At 33.6% G+C, this 19,884-nt stretch overlaps 1 protein-coding gene across 1 annotated transcript; it reads left to right on the top strand.

Annotated features, from left to right (window-relative positions):
- Nucleotides 1-2,558: 2,558 nt before the first annotated feature.
- On the top strand, nt 2,559-17,674 carry LOC145269120 (mitochondrial import inner membrane translocase subunit Tim10-like). The gene is made up of 2 exons (XM_080124718.1): nt 2,559-2,774; nt 15,288-17,674. Exons 1-2 carry the CDS (start codon nt 2,695-2,697, stop codon nt 15,493-15,495), a joined length of 288 nt encoding a protein of 95 aa, XP_079980844.1. The 5' UTR covers nt 2,559-2,694; the 3' UTR covers nt 15,496-17,674.
- The last annotated feature ends 2,210 nt before the right edge of the window (nt 17,675-19,884 follow it).

Below are 19,884 nucleotides of genomic sequence, written 5' to 3'. Positions count from 1 at the left end.
AGAAACATCATTTTGGCATACTATGGGATGACTCTATAGAAACATCATGGAGTACATAAATAACTGCAGCAAAAATGGTATCGTATTCAACCCCCGGAAATTTCACTTCACAGAAAAAGAGGGGAATTTGCCAGAAGACGGGATAAAACCCATCAAAAAAATGACTGAAGCAATACAGAATTTTCCGACCCAAAAAATATAACTGACATAAGATCCTGGTTTGGAATGGTAAACCAGGTAGCCTATGTTTTTTCTCAGGCCGAAGTAATGGCCCTGTTCTGGGAGCTGCTGAAGACAAAAAATTGAAACTTCTACTGGGACAGCACACTCGATCGAATCTTCGAAGAGTCGAAAAAGAAGGATCACAGAAGATATTGAGAATAGTGTAAGAACCTTTGACGTGAACAGACCAACTTGTTTGTACCAGTTCACAACTTGATCTTTGTCACAGACTATTTGACAAGATGGGCATCAAGGCAGTTCCTCGCCCTCCCTATACTTCAGATCTTGCTCCCTGTGACTTTCGTTTATTCCCTCGGCTCAAGGAAAACCTTAGAGGCTGCCGTTATGAGACAATTGATGAGATGGAAGAGGCTGTGACGGGCCATTCAGAAGTTGTTGGAACGGTATAAGTGCATTGCAGCCGGAGGAGATTACTTCAAAAGGGACTAGAGTTTCATGTGTGCACTATTAATAAAAGTGTGTATTATCAATAAAAGTGCCCATACATAAAAAGTCTGGAAACTTATTGAAGGCACCTTTTAAGTCTTTCATTTCAGGTCATGGATAAATGTCAGTCCCAGAAATGTGTTGAATGAGGATGCTTCTTCAAGTGAAATGGAAACAATAATCATAAAGATAACGTTAATTTCGCTCACGTGAAAGGAATTTGTTGAGCTTTTTCACCTGACCAAATTTTAAACGTAAAGATCATTTTGGGCTGGTGCATCTGCTACTAGTCTCTCACTCCTAGACAGGGTCCAAAAGAGAGTCGCCAACCTAATAGGCCCTGAACTGACATCCCAGCTTCAGCCTCTGTCTTGTTGCGGACCAGGATATAATAATACCCTAACTCGCCACAAGAAAATAATGAAACGAATGGAATTGAGGGAAACAAAAACTCAATTGATGGATAAGATAAACATTGTTTATTTACTGTTGAAAGAATTAATGTTTTAGATATAACACGTGTTCATGTCTGTGCGAGTGTAACCAATGTTCGTTGCGAGACTGGTGTTGTAGAAAGAAAAGGAAATGTGTGTTCATCTCAAGTTCGGGTCACTATCGTTTGTTCGCGCGTGGAAAGAGAAAGGAGTAACGTAGTGAAAATGAGAATGATAGCCCAGCGTGTAGACAAAGAAGAGGATAGAGAGTTGACATCAGTTAGCAAGCAGCTACGCGAAGGTGTTCTCAGGAACCAGTAGTAGATAGAGAGAGAAAGAGTGAGAATGTGTACGTACGGTCTGTTAGCTTTTTGTTCCACATAGTAGCAAGTGGTGTGAGGTACGCGCCTCCCTTTCGGGAGGCGATAGTTCGTCGAACCTCTCAGCCCGAGAGCTGGTTCTAAAAGAAGGAGCCGCTTATTGCTCTTTCTTTTATACTCGTTTCCGGAGTGTCTTTTGCGCATGTGTGGATTTCCTTTGAAAGAGGAAGTGACGTCGTCCATGTGCGCGTTCGTGTGCGCGTATGTGAGTACATGTGTGTACGTTAGCGTGTGTGTATATACACGTGAATGTGAGTGTATGTACGCGAACGTGAATATATGTACGTGTGTGGACGTGGGCGCGTATGTTTGTGTGCACGTATGTATGCGGCAAGTAATATAGCTTGAAATGTGAACGTGTTTTTGTGTGAGACTAGGAAAGTCTCGCGCAGGTTTTATTATTTTAAATTCAGAAAAAAAGTAATGCGTTTTATTGAGACTAGAAAAGGCTCGCACAATCTCTTCGACAAGCAGCAAAATCCCACCCCTTCACAGTAGAGATCCCCAGAAGTCAAAAAGCCTACTACTCTAATAGTTTCTTCCCCAGAACTGCTAGATTTTGGATTTTCCTCCCGGGTTCCTGTTTCCCCTGCCTGTACTGACATACGTTCAAGTGCAATGTAAACAGACATCTTGCTGCTCAACTCCCTACATAGTGTCCCTGCAATTTATGTCCCAGATAGGAGCTCCCTACATCAAAGTGAAACTGTGCCTAGTTTGGATTAAAAATGCAATAAAAAATAAATGAAATAAAAAATAAAATATGGGAACGAGGGGGATGTCATAGAACCTTGAAAAGGTCAGGGCTATTATTAAGAAATGCTTGAGTAGCGAGCATAAAAATAAAAAAGATAAAAACGAATCATTTATCAAGGCAAACACAAGATAATCGACTTAGTTATGTTAGTATGCAATCGAGAAAGACTCAAAGTGACTATAATGCGACCTTGAAGAAAGTCTAGGTCGAGAAATGACACTTTAAGCCGGTTTGTGTCAAATAGAGTTATCTGCCCTTACATTTTATTAGAAAAATAACAGCATAGTTAACGACTCGTTCACTAGGTGTCGCCCTGTACATCCGTATCCGGTTTTTTTTAATTATCCCAAACAAGCACGTGTCTATGGTTTTTTCGTGTTTTTACCTTCGTAAAGACTTCCTATACTCGTCTTTTTTTTTATTGTATAATTTATAAGTTATCGTATCAACAACAATGGCTGTGAACGTTAATGAGGAACAAATGAAGCTCGTTTTCGAGCTTGAGATGGAAATGATGGCGGATATGTATAATCGGTAAGTTTTATATAAAACCAGTCGTTTTCGTTTCTTCCTTTCGAATCGTCCTTCAGACCTTTTTTAACCTTCGTCCCCTTTCACATTTTGGCGATTAAAACAAAAGGTAGAGAAAAGTCAAATAGCTAACAAATAATTGTTACCAAATGGAATGAGAGTGACTTAATTTTTTTTTTTTTTTTTTTTTTTTTGTTACGTTAACTACAACTCGCCGTTTACATTCCAGGTTTTTAGGTATGCTGACAACGAATATCACAGTTAAATTTGGGTGCTAATTAGTAGTTTATCAGATATGAAAACATTTGTTATCCAACGTAAAAGCCATTTTTTTCACAACCAAGTAAATGCACATGAGTGTTAAATAAAATAAATAAATAAATAAAAACGGCTTTCGGAATAACCCTCCCCCATGTTAAGAATGGCATTCTGAATAAACACTCTCAATGTCCCCATGTTAAGAACGGCTTTCGGTGCTTGTGCACTTTTGCTACCGCGCTATTTTTAAATAGTTTTTGGTACTGGTCGCGGTAAGAGTTCCCTGCCGAACACCCTCAAAAAACAATGACTTCTCCCCGCGCAGGCGCAAAGGACATGTTTTAGTTGCCATAGTAACAAAACTTTTTATCGACATTGTTTTACTGTTTATGAATATTGAAATAAAATACATTACTACACATTTATTAATATCTTTTTTTTTTTACTGTTTGTGTGTCAATTTTATCGACTTTTTCTTTTCTTATATTGAAATATTATATATATGAAATATTGAAATTATTCTTATATTGAAATAAGACATTACTACACATTTATTAATATCTTTTTTTTTTTTTTTTTTACTGTTTTACTGTTTATGTCTCACTTTTATCGACTTTTTCTTTTTAATAGCATTTTCTTAAAATATTAAAATAATTTCCCAACTTTTTTCATTTCTGTGTTTTTAGTTTTGTGTGTTGAATGAAACTTTTTTTTTTTTTTTTCATTACAACAATAGTTATCGACCCCGGTTCTTTGGCTGACAAACGACATCTGTCGGCGGTTCTTGAAACTAAATTACACGCATTCGCTTCATGTTACTGACATGCAGAAGTGCCAATGGTGCCATAGGTGATGGTTGTAAATTAACACTCTTAGCTAATTCCGTAAAATGAGATTCTACTTTTTTAGGCGAATTTGCACCCTCCCCATGTTAAGAATGGCTTTTTAAATAAAAAAAAAAAATTAAACTTTAAGCTTAGAAATACGATTTAAAATATAGCGCGGATCATAAGTGTAGTTAGCAGTGTCAGAAATTTCGTGAAAATAGTGTTTAATTCCACTCCATCTTTCCAAGCTTATAACTCCTCGAAAAATGTAATTCAAGCCCTAATTTTTTTTTTTCAATTAAAGGAGCAAGGACCAAGGTTTTATAAAAAAAAAAAAAAGAAAAAACTGTTTTTTTTTTTTTTTTTTTAAAGGTTTTAAACTTCGGACTTTACAGGTAAATTTCTGAAAAAAGCGATTTTTGGTATTATTATACAAACACCGTGACAGCGTTAGGGTTAGGGTTATGGAAAATCACAATTAAAAGTTGTTTAAGTATTTTAAAGTCACAGAGTAAGGGAAGTTAAAGACAAGGATATAAAAATTCACATCCAAATTGCATGGTAAAATCCGTAGTAAATGTCTTTGAAAGCATTGTTGTAAAATGATCCAAACTGTATTTTGAGTAATCTACATTACAAGGTAATGGTCCGAAGTAGGTATTTTCCTGGAGCAATTTTCCTTTGTTTATATAATGGGGCCGGTAAAAAAGTTTTTTTTTATATATAATAAACATATAAAGTGATATATTTAATATTTTTTATAATTATAGAACATAAGTTTAAAATTCCACTCTAAATTTATACAAATACCGTGACAGCGAATTAGTAGAAAAAAATGTACCCTAACCCTAACCCAGTTTTCAGATTCGTGTTCAGCACACCGAAACGTAACAGAATACTACGTAAAAGATTTTACTAATTCGCTGTCACGGTGTTTGTATAATAATACCTATAAAACTCCCCGACATAAATTATTTACTTTTTAATAGACATTTCAAAATGGGTGACACTTGGGGGGGGGGCGTGAATTTAAAAAAAAACGTTTGTCTAAAATATTATATTCGGTTTATTGGAAAGAGCATAAAATTTCACATTGACCCTGAAAATATCGTAAAAATAGAATCAATAGAAAAATTTTGATAGATTTTTAAAGTTTAAAAATTGAAAAATATTGAGTTCGGAAAATTCATTACTGTTTTTTAAAAAAAAAAAGAAAAATATTTCTATTACTTTTAAAACAACTGTAATAGTTTATTTTGGAAGTATAATCCATAAAGAAAATAAATAACCCACTTTTAACAGAGAAATTACGAGATTTTTATATTGTATTCGCAGTTTCGTGTTAGGGGTGTCAAAAATTCTGATACTGCACTAGCACCCATTTTCTTATTATTTATTCAATTGTAAGGTTAAAGTAGAGAATAGGTACAAAACACCCTCCCCATGTTAAGAATGGCTTTTTAAATAATAGGCCTAACGTTATTTCAGCACGGATCAATAAGTGCACTTGCACTAGTACCACAAAATGGTGTTTTGCACTAGCACCCATTTTTTTTATAAATAAATGTTTAGTAATTATTTTTCTTTTAATATTCATAAACAGTAAAAACGTCGTCATTTAAAAAGAAAATGCTATTTAAAAAAGAAAATAACATTGATTAAACGTAAGTAAATTTATTATTCTATCACCATTTTGTGGTAAGTAAATTTCAAGAACCGCCGACAGATGTCGTTTGTCAGCCAAAGAACCGGGGTCGATAACTATTGTTGTAATGAAAAAAAAAAAAAAAGTTTCATTCAACACACAAAACTAAAAACACATAGAAATGAAAAAAGTTGGGAAATTATTTTAATATTCAAGAAGATATTATTAATGTGTAGTAATGTCTTTTATTTCAATATTCAATATAAGAATAATTTCAATATTTCATATATATAATATTTCAATATAAGAAAAGAAAAAGTCGATAAAATTGACACATAAACAGTAAAAAAAAAAAGAACGATATTAATAAATGTGTAGTAATGTATTTTATTTCAATATTCATAAACATTAACGTTGTCATTTAAAAAGAGTAAAAAAAAAAAGTCGATAAAAGTGATTAAAAGTGAGATATTATTAATAAATGTGTAGTAATGTATTTTATTTCAATATTCATAAACAGTAAAACAATGTCGATAAAAAGTTTTGTTACTATGGCAACTAAAACATGTCCTTTGCGCCTGCGCGGGGAGAAGTCATTGTTTTTTGAGGGTGTTCGGCAGGGAACTCTTACCGCGACCAATACCTAATTTTTTTTTACGGGTTAAATTCAAATTATATAGAAATCAATTAGTTACAACTTTTCAGAAAGTTTTATAAAAATCCAGAGCATCAATTTTTTTTAATAAGCACAAAAGTCTCAAAAAGTCAACAATGAAGAAAAGGGCTAAAAATTAAAATATGTAACCAATAAATGTTACCAAAGGCAAGGTAAATTACTCTTCTACACCTGGATAAGTTTTGTGTATTTTAACGGAATTTTAAGCGTTTATTCAGTACGTAAAACAAGTAGCGTTGAGGAGATAAGTTTCACGGGCAATCAAGGTCAATTGTTTGTTGATGATGGTTCAAAAATGGAAAAATTCACAAAATATTGATAGAAATCCACAGTAAAATGTATATGGTGGATTTTATTAAGGAATGTCTACAGAATGCCAACATCTATATATTACATATGAATGAGTCTACTGTGGAATTTCCACAGGTCTATCCATATAAGTGTCATGAAAATCTTATGGCTAATTTTTCGATATTTATTGTCCGAGATGTCAAAATTCCAAAATGATACCGATCTTGTGAAAATCCGTCGCCTTTGCTGAAAGTTTGGAGCAGACATTCATACATACATTTAAACAGACAGGTGAGATTTATATTATAGAAGAAGGATTCCCCTGTGGAATTTCTACAAGTCCCGCAAATATATAGCTGATAACAGTTTAAGACTTTTATTTAAAAAAATCAATTGATTATGTAGTAGAATTGACATCTATTCAATGTAGCTGCCTTCAGCCTCAATCACCACCTCGATACGGATCCAGAACTGGGAGCATGCCTTTTCCGCAAGCGCTGGTAGGAGCTTGGCGAATAGTTGGTGGATGGCGGCAATCAGGTTGGCTTTAGCGTTGTGGGAGGTCATGTTGGTGATGTTTTCGATGTATGGTGAAATAAAATAGACCAGCAGGTTCAGGTCAGGTGAGAAGGGGGCCAGTGAAAGACGGGTACAAAGTCGTTGCACTCCTTCTGAAGCCAAACCTGGGTTTCTTTGGACTTGTGGGCCGGCACCGAGTCCTGCTGCCACACCCAGGGTCTGCTAGCGGCCACCTGTTTGTACGAGGGGGGTCACCACACTTTTCAGCATATCCACATACATTTTGATGTTGACTTTCAAGCTGACTTCATGTGAGGTGGCATGATGTGGCTCTCACTTGAAATCACACCAAAGACCATAACCGTGGCCGGAAACTTTGTTTTCATCACCTTGGGCATGTCTGGCAATCCAGCAATGTATTTTGAGGGTGCTGGCAATGGTCCTGTTATAACTTGGATCGGTAGAGAGCATGAGTTGTACAGCGGCACATCTCCGATCTCGCTTGTTGAACATTGTGTCACTTTCGGACATGATAGAAGGATCCTATCGCTCTTGGGATTTATACACAACTGGCCAACTAGTAGATCGACTGCGGCAAAAAACGAAAACTGGTTTTCATCAAACGGAAATTCACCCTGCACCTCTTTAAGAAAAATACTTTCTTTGTGTGGACAAGACTCTTCAATTGCCCCCCCCACCCCCACCCGCCCCGCAAAAAAAAAAAAAAAAAACAGAAACGTGAAAAGGAATCAATTTTATGGCAGGGGGGGGGAAGCTCGTTCAGGTTCGCCGTATAATGTATGTACCAGTCACAGAACGAAGATAACATATTCCAAAAATCACTAACTTTTATCGAGTAGTTTTTATTTTTTATTTTAATTTAAGAAAATCAAATTTCACTGCCTCCCCATGGAGGGAGAAAAAAAAGAACTGGTGATGGTAAAATCAAGGGCAGACAACCGACTCATTTTTTTTTGGGGGGGGGGTGATGACGGAAAAACAAACAAAACGTACGATTTAAAATGAAACAATAATTTATTAACATAACGTGTATTTTTTATTTGTATTTTTCAGAACAAAAAATGAAAATTATTTTGAAAGGGTCATTATATAAAAACTAAAAACAAAATTTGAAGAATATTAAAATGGCTTAAAACAAAATGGATGAGACAGCACATCTATGATCATAAATGACCAAGTTCTCTCCGATTCTCTCTTCTCTGATCTTGAGCGCATAGTACAATGGGGAAACAAGTGGCTGGTTACTTTTAATGCATCTAAAACCAAACTTCTATCTTTACACCATCAACATTCTGATCCCCATCTGGCATCAATTGAAATGAATGGCTCTCGTCTTGGGGAAGCCTCATGTTTTGCCAAGCTTCTGGGCTTGACCTTTACTCCTGATCTTAAATGGAACACGTACATTAAATCTGTTGCCAAGGCCGCTGGAAAAATGGTGGGATCTTTCTATCGATCCAGTGGATATCTCACTCTCACTGCTGATGCAATTCTCTATCTATATAAGAGCCAGGTACCTCCAAGGATGGAATACTGTTGCCACATTTGGGCAGGAGCTGCTAGAAAAGGCTTGTCCTGCCTTGATAGAGTTCAAAATAGACTTCGTAGCCTCGTAGGAGATGTCCTTTTCTCTTCTCTGCAACCTCTATCTCACAGAAGAGATGTTGCGAGTTTGTCTCTGCTTTATCGTTATTTTCATGGCAAGTGCTCGACTGAGCTTCAATCTATGGTCTCTCCTCGCCAAACTTTCACAAGAAACACTCGTCTAACTGAAAACACTATCAATAATCCCCCCCCCACTTTATCTGTGCCTAAGCCTAAACGTAGATTCCATGATCAAAGCTTCTTTCTTAGAACTGCACGCCTCTGTTCTCCTGCTTTCCAGCTGACTACAATATGGTTGTCTTCAAGTCCAACGTAAACAAGTTCTTGATGAGCTGTTCCACTTAATTAACAAATTTACCGAATTTCTATTTCTCACAATTACTATATTGTTCAATTGACTACTGTATACTCTTAACCCTTATCCTCGAGTGGTCTCTGGGCCTTGATAAGTTATGATGCCTATGTAAAAAAAAAAAGAAAAAAAGATGCCGGTAAATTGCAAAGTAACTTTTATTGACTATGGTAACATTTGTTGTATATTTAATTTCTTTTACAAATTTATCGAATTGTTGTGGATTGTAAAACAAACACCAAATTTTGTTTGGAAAAATTTTGAAAAGTCATCTTTTTTTTTTTTTTTTTTAATTTTTTTTTTTTTTTACGACAATCATACGTGGTCACCACTTGTCAAGGCCCGGAAGCCACTCAGAGATAAAAGTTATTGTGTGTACAGTTATCAGTGGGATAGTATTGTTGTAATTGTTAGTATTGGAGATTTGTTAAAGTGTCTTAAGGGGACGGTTCATCAGGAATTTGTTTATTTTGAACTTGAAGGCATCCAAGTTGTAGTCGGGTGGGAAGCAGGCAGACGGAAGAGAGTTCCACAGGTGTGCAGTTCTAAGAAAGAAGCTTTGTTCATGGAATCTACATTTTGATTTAGGCACAAATAAAGAATGGGGAAAATTATTGACACTGGTTTCAGCGTATCAAGCAGCTCCTGCCCAAATGTGGAACTAAATCCATCGTTTATGAGCAAATCAAATAAACGTGAGAAAATTAAAAAATTTAAAAAAAAAAATTAAAAAAAAAAAAAATCTCTTGAAGTCCGTGAAAATCTGTACAACTCTGTATTACTAATTGAAATTTGATTTTTTTTTTTTTTTTTTTTTTTTTTTTAAATACAATTACTTGATCACTTTATATAATTTTTGGAATATATTTTCATTTTATCATGGGTACATACATCATACAGATATTTCTTTTTTTAATATAAGTGGAAATTTGGGTCAAGAATCTACTTTCTTACTATGAAGTTCTGTCTGCCTGCTTCCCACCTGACTACAACTTGGATGTCTTCAAGTCCAACGTTAACAAATTCCTAATGAACCGCCCCCCCCCTTAAGTAAAGACTTCATCAAATCTCCACACTAACATAATATACTTGCAATAACCCTTATCCCTGAGTGGCTTCCGGGCCTTGAAAAGTGGTGATCTTTGCGTATTTTGTAATTTTTTTTTATTTTCTTACGTTTATTTGATTTGTTCGTATAAACGACAGATTTAGTTCCACATTTAGGCGGGAGCTGCTCGGTGCACCATATCCGGCCTTGATAGAGTTCAAAACTGACTTCAAAACCTCGTAGGTGATGCCATTTTTATCTTGCCTGCAACTTCTTTCTCATAGAAGAGATGTTTTGAGCCTGTCTCTGCTCTATCATTATTTTCATAGCAATTGCTCGACTGAGCTCCAATCTATCATCCCCCTCCTTGCCAAACTTTCACTGCGTGCGATACACTGTTCTGCTATCCTGCTTCCTAGTTGAATACAACATGGTAGCCTTCAAATCCAATGTAAACAAATTCTTGTTGAACTATCCTCATAAATAATCAAATTTTACCCAATTTACATTAATGATTACCACACCGCCATCTTGTATACATTAACCCTTCCACGAGTGGTGATTTTCTACGAATATTTTAACATATTTAGATGAATAACGGATGTGAACATTGGTGAAGCATAATTTTTTGTTCTTAGATTTTTAAAATCTAACACACGATTACTCGTTCATATATAACATTTCCATAAAACGTACTTGGTACTTTTTTTCTTTTTTTTTTTAAATTGGTACTTTTAAAAAAAAAAAAAAAAAAATTGCATGCTCAAGGTCCCACATTGCGAGTAAAACAGTCGCATCTGTAACTGATTTTTCAAAGTGGTGACTTGAAATAATGAAACGCTTATCTTTTGGCGATTGTATATTGAGAACATCACCAACATGACCTCCCACAACACCAAATTCAGCCCGATTGCTGCCATTTGTTAAGTATTCACCGAGCTGCCGCTTGTGGTAAAAGCATGCTCTTAGTTCTGGACCCGTATCGAGATAGTGATTGGAGGCTGAAAGCGGCTACATTGAATATATGTCAGTTCTACTTCATAATCAAGTTAGCTGAATTCAAGTACCCTATCAAACAATATGGTTTGGACTAGTGCTCATCGTGATTTTACAATAAAAATGTTTTTTTAAGAATGGTGAATCTGTAACTGCAACTGAGTTTTCCGAGTTCGTTACAAGTTAGGATGGCATGATGCTGTTCCAGATAGAAAATCAATATAACTATGCGTTGCCAATTTCAGAGCTACCGGTTCGGCATTTAAAATAAAACCACCTGAAAGTGCTCGAATGCCAGACAGTATTAGCGCTGCGACACTTTCTATTATTCAGTCTCTTACACAGGACTCTAGATTGCAAGTGAAACAGTTGCATTTGTGAGTGATTTTTCAAAGTGATGACTAGAAATAATGAAACGCTTATCTTTTGGCGATTGTATTTCTTTCACCGACAATCTTCCAAAGCTCACTACTGAGTGAAAAAAATCTTTTCAACCTTTTTTTTTTTTTTTTTTTTTTTTTTTAAATAAAATGAACAAAGTTAAATTATTTAAACAAAAGTTTAATAGAACAATATATCTATATAAATTTGCATTCCCGTCTGTTTGTTCACAATTTGATTTAATATATACAAAAGGTTCCTTACTTTACTCTTTCATTTATTTCTATATATAGTATCATTCTTGCAAATTAGATACAATAAAGAGATCATCTCATTTTCATATTACATTAAGAAAAATCGATTTTATTAAATAGCGGTATCATAGTTAATGTTTCTAGCGAGAGAATTGTTATACGTGTTCTATTTAAAATCGTTATTTAATAAATTTTAAACAATAATTATATTGTTAACATATTTAATTAAATTTATTTGGAATTATTATTCCAACATCGATTTTTTTTTTTTTTTTTTTTTTTTTTTTTTTTTACATCTTTGTTTTAGAGTTATTTGCCCCTTCGGAACATAAACAAAAAAATCACCAAATAAAATAATTCGGTAATTTCAAATTACTAGCTTGAAAAAATAATTCCGAGTAGCTAGAAAAATGTTTGGCTTTTATTGTTTTTTTAAATATTCAAAAAAAAAAAAAAAAAAAAAAAAATCACTTACGAAAAACTGAAGAAAAGATTTCATTTGTTTGTTTTTTATTATTCTATAAACGGCTATACTGAAATCGGTAAATTTTTTACGATATGACCCACCTAAAAAAAATAAGGATCTACTTTTTTTGGCCTAATACATTTAAATAGCCTTTATAAATAATATGAAAGAAATTTTGAAAAGAAAAAAAAATAACGTTTTAGAGTGGGGATCACTTTTCCATATAAATTGAATGTAAAATGAGCACCCACTTTTTGGCCACAAGCGTTCAACGAGACATGTCACTTCTAGCATTTTTTCAAGTTTGGCGATCGACAAAACATGACAAATGCAATTTTTTTTTTGTGGGGGGGGCGGAAATTACATTTAAAACATAAAATAACGATAAATTTAATTAATTTTTATGAGACCACTCTGTACTTTCACTTAACAATTTCATAAATAAAACGAACCCCAAAGTATGACAAATTACATTGGGGTGGGGGTGGGGCATTTCAATGACGAAAAATTTCATTTGTTTTTGGAATTAATTTTTGGTAGATCTTCATTTTTTTTTTTTTTTTTTTTTTTTTTTTTTTAGTTCTGCCTACTTGGCTAATTTTTTTTTTTTTTGCGATCGCACGGACATTTGCTGCTATTTTTTATTGAAATAAAAGTTGTAATGATTTATTTTTAATTATTTATTTTTTTTTTTTTGGAGAGGGTGGGGTTCTTTCCAGTGCTCAATCTCCGGAAAATAGTTTCTTCTCTTTGTATCCCTTCTGCCAAAATATCTGCTGGAGAGGGTATCTCATACTTCTTTTTTGGGGCAATGTTTTTATCCGTTCTATTTTTGAAATTGCTGTGGAGGTATTCACGTTGCCCATGATGAAAATGATTAGTATAGCAGGTGTGTTCCAAACGGAACTTCAACCCAGGCAATGCCAGGTATCCACGCTAGTATGTATATATATATATATATATATGGGTTTGTTTTTTACTGTACACATAGATTCGAAAAAGTTGTCACAAAACAAATATAGAACAAATAAATATCAAAGAAAAGATAAGTTACTTTTCTACCTAATTGGATATGTTTTTTGTGTTTTTATTCAATGTAACATGTTTATTCAGCTCGAAAAACATACAGTGTTTACCGATTTATTGGAAAATTCAAAATGGCGCCCGACACTCTCTTTAACACTGTAAGTTCAGGAAAAGATGTTATAAATAATAAACTATACAAAATAATGTTAGAAATTCGCTCAATATATGTTACCGTGACATAAGTTGACATATATTCGGTGTTTTTTTTTTAAATATTATTTTGTCTAGTTTATTATTTATAACACCTTTTCCCAAACTTACCGTGTTAAAGAGAGTGTCGGGCGCCATTTTGAATTTTCCAATACATCGGTAAACACTGCATATTTTTCGAGCTGAATAAACATGTTACATTGAATAAAAACACAAAAAAATGTATCCAGTTTGGTAGAAAAGTAACTTATCTTGCCTTTGATAATATTTATTTGTTATATATTTGTTTATTGACAACTTTTTCGAATCTATGTGTACAGTAATACAAATCCATATATATATTGACAACTGGGTACGACCCCCCCCCCCTCCCGTCACAATGCCAGGTACTCCCACTAATATAATAGAAAAGGATTAAAATATATCCTCAAATAGCATATATACCAGCCTGAGTTCCTGGAGGTGTGTGTGTGTGTGTGTGTGTGTGTGTGTGTGTGTGTGTGTGTGTTGAGCAATAAAAAAAAAAAAAAAAAAAAAAAGCAGTAGTAGGCAAGCAGGCTTAAACCCGTACCGCAAAGAAAAAAAAATGTGATGTGTTTGCCGTTGCGCCCATCGCCAAACCGGAAGTAGCAAAGGTTTAAATTAAGGCTAGTTAATCAAAAAGAGGCGATGACTTTCGAAAATATTGGCAAAAAAGTGACCCCTCCTTGTAGAAAAGTGTCCAGTTGAGGGTGATGGAATGAATGTTTTTAGCCAATTTTTCAATATTTGTTGTCCGAAGGGTCGAACTTCAAAAAGATACTGAGCTCGTGAAAGTACATCACCTCTGTCAAACGTTTTAGGCAGGCAGACAGACATACATACATTTACAGGGCTCCGCAGACATATTTATCTTTAGTTGACCTTTGACAACTAAATATTTTTACTTATTAGACAAATAGAAAAGTTACTCGCCAAACCCACATGATTTTTGGAATATGACGTCTTTATTCTGTAACGGGTACGTACATCATAAAAATCTTCATTATTTTTATTTAAAAAGTGTAATTCTAAATATGCAACAAATTTTATGTTGATACTTGAAAGTATAAACATTCTAATTTCTTCAGATGTTTTTTTTAAACAGCGTTCATTTAAAAAAAAAAAGGAGTATTGTTCTATTAAACCTTAATATTGTTTAAATAATTTGTCTAAATAATTTGTTTAAATAATATTGTTTAAATAATTTGACTTTTCTCGTTTTATTAAAAAAAAAGAGTATTGTTCTATTAAACCATAATATTGTTTAAATAATTTGTTTAAATAATTTGTCTAAATAATTTGTCTAAATAATTTGACTTTTCTCGTTTTATTAAACTGTACTGTTTGTTCATTTTCACCAGGATTTGACATTCCTTGGGGATTTTGGGGGCTAAATGAGAGGGGGGGGGGCAAATGCTGAACTTCATTATTTTTTATTTTTTTTATTTTTTTATTTTTTTTTTAATGCCTCGTTCACTGTACATTCACGGGGGACCATGCATGCTTCACTTGTTTTTCAGAATGACCTCGTCTTGCCAGAAGAAATGCATTCTATCATTGAAATTCATTTAGAAGCAAAGATTGTCAAATCCCCAACCATGTCGATGTATTTATATATTAATTTTGAAAACCTGCTAAATCACCTTTCATTTCTTTAAAAATCATGGTTTCGGTGATTTGGGTGTCAAATTATTATATCATGAAGCCAAATTTTTCTAATCACTATCTGAGAAAATTTGTGTAATACCCGTCAATACCCGTCCTAAGGTAGGTAAAATATTCTTTTGCTCGAGATAGCAAATGATACATAGACATTATAAAAATAAATCATTGAAAAGTATGAAAAAGTGCAATTAACTACATCTACATGTCCCCCCCCCCTTTTTTTTCTTGTATTAATTCTAAACGTTTATTTTTCAGAATGGCATCGTCTTGTCAGAAGAAATGCATTCCACCTCGGTATAACGATGCAGAGTTGAACAAGGGTGAGGCTGTCTGTCTTGACCGGTGCGTGGCCAAATTTCTTGAGGTGCATGACCAGGTGGGCAAAAAGCTGACCAGCATCAGCCAGGAGAATGTTGCTCCAAAGGACCTACAAGCACAGATGCAACAACAGCAACCAACGTAGGAGAAGGAAAAGTTTGGAGAGCGTGGGCATAGAAACCAGAGAACATGACAAGATTTTGGATTGTTAATTTAAAAAAATTTTTTTTTTTTTTTTTTTAATTAAAAAAAACAAACATTTTTAATTTAAAAAAAAAAATTTTTTTTTCATTCAATTTTATTTTATTTTTTATTTATTTTGATTTTTGTTTTCATTATTTTTATTCTTTTTTTATTTTATTTTTTTTTTTTAATTTAAAAAATTTTTTTTTCCCATCTGATTTTTTTTTTTTTTTTTTTTTTTTTTGACTATCTTTTATTTTTTTTACAAATTTTTTTGATTTAAAAAAAAAAAAAAAAAAAAAAAAAAAAAAAAATTTTTACTTTTGGATTTAAAAAAAAATTTGTATTTTTAAAAATTTTTTATTTTATAGCTATGCTCTTCAAACTTAAATCTAAAAGTGGGAGCCTCATCATCAACACTCTCTCTGTATAAAATATAGCAAACATATAATAATGGACTCTCTCATCGGTTTTGACCTGCGAGGTTATCACATTTTTTTCATTTATGTTTAAATTACTCCTAACATCCAAATCTGGTGAGAGACTTGCAGCAAAGTCGACAGATTAGGCGTGTGAATTAATCTGTTGCAAAAGTTGAAATATTTTCTCTAGTTTTTCGTCTCCCTCTCTCATCTCTCAAAAAAAAAAAAAAAAAATGCAGAAAGGATTGTAATTTTTATCAAGGATTCCATTGTTGGTATATTGGGGATGGGTATACTGTTTTTTTTTTTTTTTTTTTTTTTTTTTTTTGTTTTTTGTACTGTGACAACTTTGCTAGTAATTTTTATAAATGATTCCGTTGTTAGTATTGAGAGGGGGCCATTTTTTTTTTTTTTTTTTTTTTTTGTACTGCGACAATTTTGTTAGAGTATTTTCTCTAGCTTTTTGTCTCTCTCTAGCAACTCTCTCAAAAAAAAAAAAAAAATTGCAAAAAAGGATCATAAATTTTATCGATGATTCCGTTAACATTTTGGGGATGAGTATATTGTTTTTATTTTATTTTTGTTTTCTTTTTTATTTTTTTTTACTGTGACAACTTTGAACGAAAAAAAAAATGCTGGCATTAACAAAAATCTTGGAGAAAGAGTTTTCTTGTATTTATGTATGTCCATGGAGAGGGAGGGAGGGAGGGAGAGCAATGAGAGTTCTGTCGTTTTGATTGGATCACTTTTATCCTCGGCATTTGCTGCCCTTGTTTTGTTTGCAAGCGGATTTTGGATAAAATAAGGAACTTTTAAGACTTCGCATTCATCAATATGACCATAGAAACTGCATTTGTTTTTTTGTTTTTGTTTTGATTTAAAAAAAAAAAAGTGAAGACTTTTAAAACTAATAGCAAATTTGTTTTATTCATTCAATATTTCTAGTGTTAGTAAAAAAAAAAAAAGTGCAAAAATTAAATCTACAAAAATATAAAATGCTATTTTGTTATTTATTCTAATGTTTGTTTATACTGGTGATCTTTTTAAACCTACACATTTCAGGTGAAAACATTATTACATACTTATGTGTCACAGTAAAATTAGTATAAACTAGATGAATCCTTTGCACGGTATTAGACGTACTGAAGTAAATGCCAGCTTCTTCCCTCGAACGGCTAGACTTTGGAATTTTCTTCCTGCTGCTTGCTTCTCAAACTGTACTGATATGCAGAAGTTCAAATGTAATGTAAACCAGCATTGTGTTAATCTTTGATAGGTATCGGCCCAATTAGTAGCCCTTTATGTTCAAGTGGCAATATGCCTTGTTTGGCGTGAACGTGAGTAAAAAAAACCAAAAAAAAACAATCCAACATTGCAATACTTCTCTCAAAAACTCAAAGATTATAAAAAAAAAATATTTGTTTGTGAAATCTGCCTAAAAGCAACTCTATATACCTTTTCCGACAATATTTTAAGGTAGGGATAATACGGTCTATCTATAAATATATAAAAGCGAAAATGTATGTATGTATGTGTGTTCGCTTTTTCTGTATGTCAACAAAAAGCTTTTTTTCAGAGAAGCGGTCGCTCGCTTAACAACTTTTAAAAACTTTTTATATCACATAGAAATCGTAATATCTCACAGTTAACAACGAAGCTCGTCTGTCTATTTAATTTGCTCGATTTCGGGAAAATAAATATTCAACATTTGTCGCTCGCTGCATGTGCGTTAGTCTTTTTCCTATAACATCTTGGGGGGGGGGGAAAAAGCGTTCCCGCAGTCAAAATTGACCTCATTAAAACGAGCACCTGCTAAATCCAAGTAATTAAATAAATTCAAACTAGTTTCCGTTAGCATCTCGCGGTGGGGCAATGGTTAACGTCGCACGTTTTTTTTTTTCACACTTTAATTTACAACTTTGCCTCAACGGTTCGGGTTCGATCCTCATACTTGCTTTTTTTTTTTTTTAACCCCCCCCCCCTAAACCCCGGAGTTTCCACACGCACCTCCAAACACTTGGGCAACGCCGGGTACCCCTCACTAGTATATATATAAAACTAAACTTGTACAAGAGTTTGTAAGAAATTGGTCGACGATGCATAAGTCATTGGAAATATTAAATTTTGTTATTTTACTCATAATAAAGTATTAAAAAGTTTGTTCATAAACTTTTGTCCAATAGTTTGTTTCCTTTAATCTTCATATTAAAAATAAATTCATTAAAAATTAGTGAAATTTGCCAAAAAGTGACTGTATATTTTCTGACAATATTTTAAGAAAAAAAAAAACATCCTGGATAATACAAAACATCTATCTTAGAAACTGTTGATAAGTTTTATTTAATATATACCGTATTATTAGCAACAAAATCACACCCCTTCACTACTGAGGTCCCCAAGTGTTAGAAAGTTTTCTACTCAAATAGCTTCTAGAACGGTTAGACTTTTAATTCTCTTGAGTTATTTTTTAGTGACTCTTTTAAGGCCATTTCCATAGCAGACTTGTTTTCTCATACTGTCTTATTTGTAAGAAAGTTTTGGCCAAAATGTTTGGCCAATTTCGTGATGGAGGTTGTTAAAAAAAACAAAAAAAAAAAAAAAACACCTGTTACAAGTTAAGCACCCAAGCAAGTCTCCTGACAAAAAAAACTGCGTATATGAGATTTCGTGCAAATATGGAAAACTATACAAAGGTGAGACCTGTCGCCTCCTAAAGAAAAAGCTAGAAGAACACCGTAAAGTAGTGACACGGGGAAAGGCCAAAAAGTCGGGACTAGTTGATTACATATGGAAAGATAAAGGAACACCCTTCCATTTGTAGAATGAGGTCAAGGGATGCAAGACGTAGAGGTCTGGCAACTTCCTATACAGTAGAGGAGAAAGAAAAAAACTAGCTAGCGAACGCTGGCAGGCTGTATAGAGAGGGAGAGGTGAAAAAATATATATATATATATATATATAGAGAGAGAGAGGGGGGCGTTTTAACCTGCATGCTTAGGAAGGACAGAAGGGACAGTCTGCTCCTCACTGCTGAGGGAAGCAGCCGACAACGGCAACATTGGGAACAGATATGATTAGCAGTAATACTACGGTGGATAAAATAAAATAAGAAAACAATCACGAGAGAGATATGACGAGATATATAGAGAGTGGTCAAAAAAAAAGAAAAAGAAAAGAAAGAATAGCTAACGAGCGCTGACAGTAGAGGAGAAAGAAAGAAAAAAAGAAAGAAAGAAACCAGCTAGCGAATACTGGCAGGCTGTATAGAGAGGGGGAGGAGAAAATATATATATATAGAGAGGGGGCGTTTTAACCTGCACGCTTAGGAAGGACAGAAGGGCCAGTCTGCTCCTCACTGCTGAGGGAAGCAACCGACAACGGCGACACTGGGAACAGATATAAGATTAGCAGTAATACTGCGGTGGATAAAAGATGAGGAGGTGCTCTTAATAAACATTGGAAAAGGAGTCTATTTGATATATTTGGAGCCAGTTTTTTTTTTTTTTTTTTTTTTTATTCGAAGAAAATCGGAGAAGAAAAAGATGAACGAAGGTCTGGCAACTCAGAGACAGCACGTATGTATACTAAAAGAAAAATTATTGAGCACACCAAGCTTAAATTTTTGGTGATGAAAGGGAGATAATCCTCTGTCAACTTTTATTAGTTGCCTCCCTTTTGTCAACCAATTTTTTTTTTTTCACAAATACAAAACCATAATCATAAAACAGAAATTAACGCCAAGAATACAAAAATATCTACGGAACCAGTAACTTTTCTCCTTTCTTTTCCAAACAACAGTCAACATGTCTGAAGACTGTCAAAGACCAATTCGATCAAAGCGTTACACAAATAAAACTCAAGATGAGAACAATAGTTCAATCAATACAAGTAATTTAAACAATTTCATCTAAAAAATACAGAACTCTAAC

Source organism: Euprymna scolopes, chromosome 45 (genome assembly GCF_053919585.1).
Source record: "Euprymna scolopes isolate OS-2025 chromosome 45, ASM5391958v1, whole genome shotgun sequence".
NCBI lineage: Eukaryota > Metazoa > Mollusca > Cephalopoda > Sepiida > Sepiolidae > Euprymna > Euprymna scolopes.
Note: the sequence above shows the minus strand (reverse complement) of the source record. Positions and strands in the feature narration are given on the sequence as shown.

Excerpts from the sequence above, each read along its gene's own strand:
- LOC145269120 (XM_080124718.1), top strand. The coding sequence starts at position 2,695 with ATGGCTGTGAACGTTAATGAGGAACAAATGAAGCTCGTTTTCGAGCTT. Across the intron at positions 2,775-15,287 it reads ATGGCGGATATGTATAATCG|AATGGCATCGTCTTGTCAGA; the intron begins GTAAGTTTTATA and ends TTTATTTTTCAG.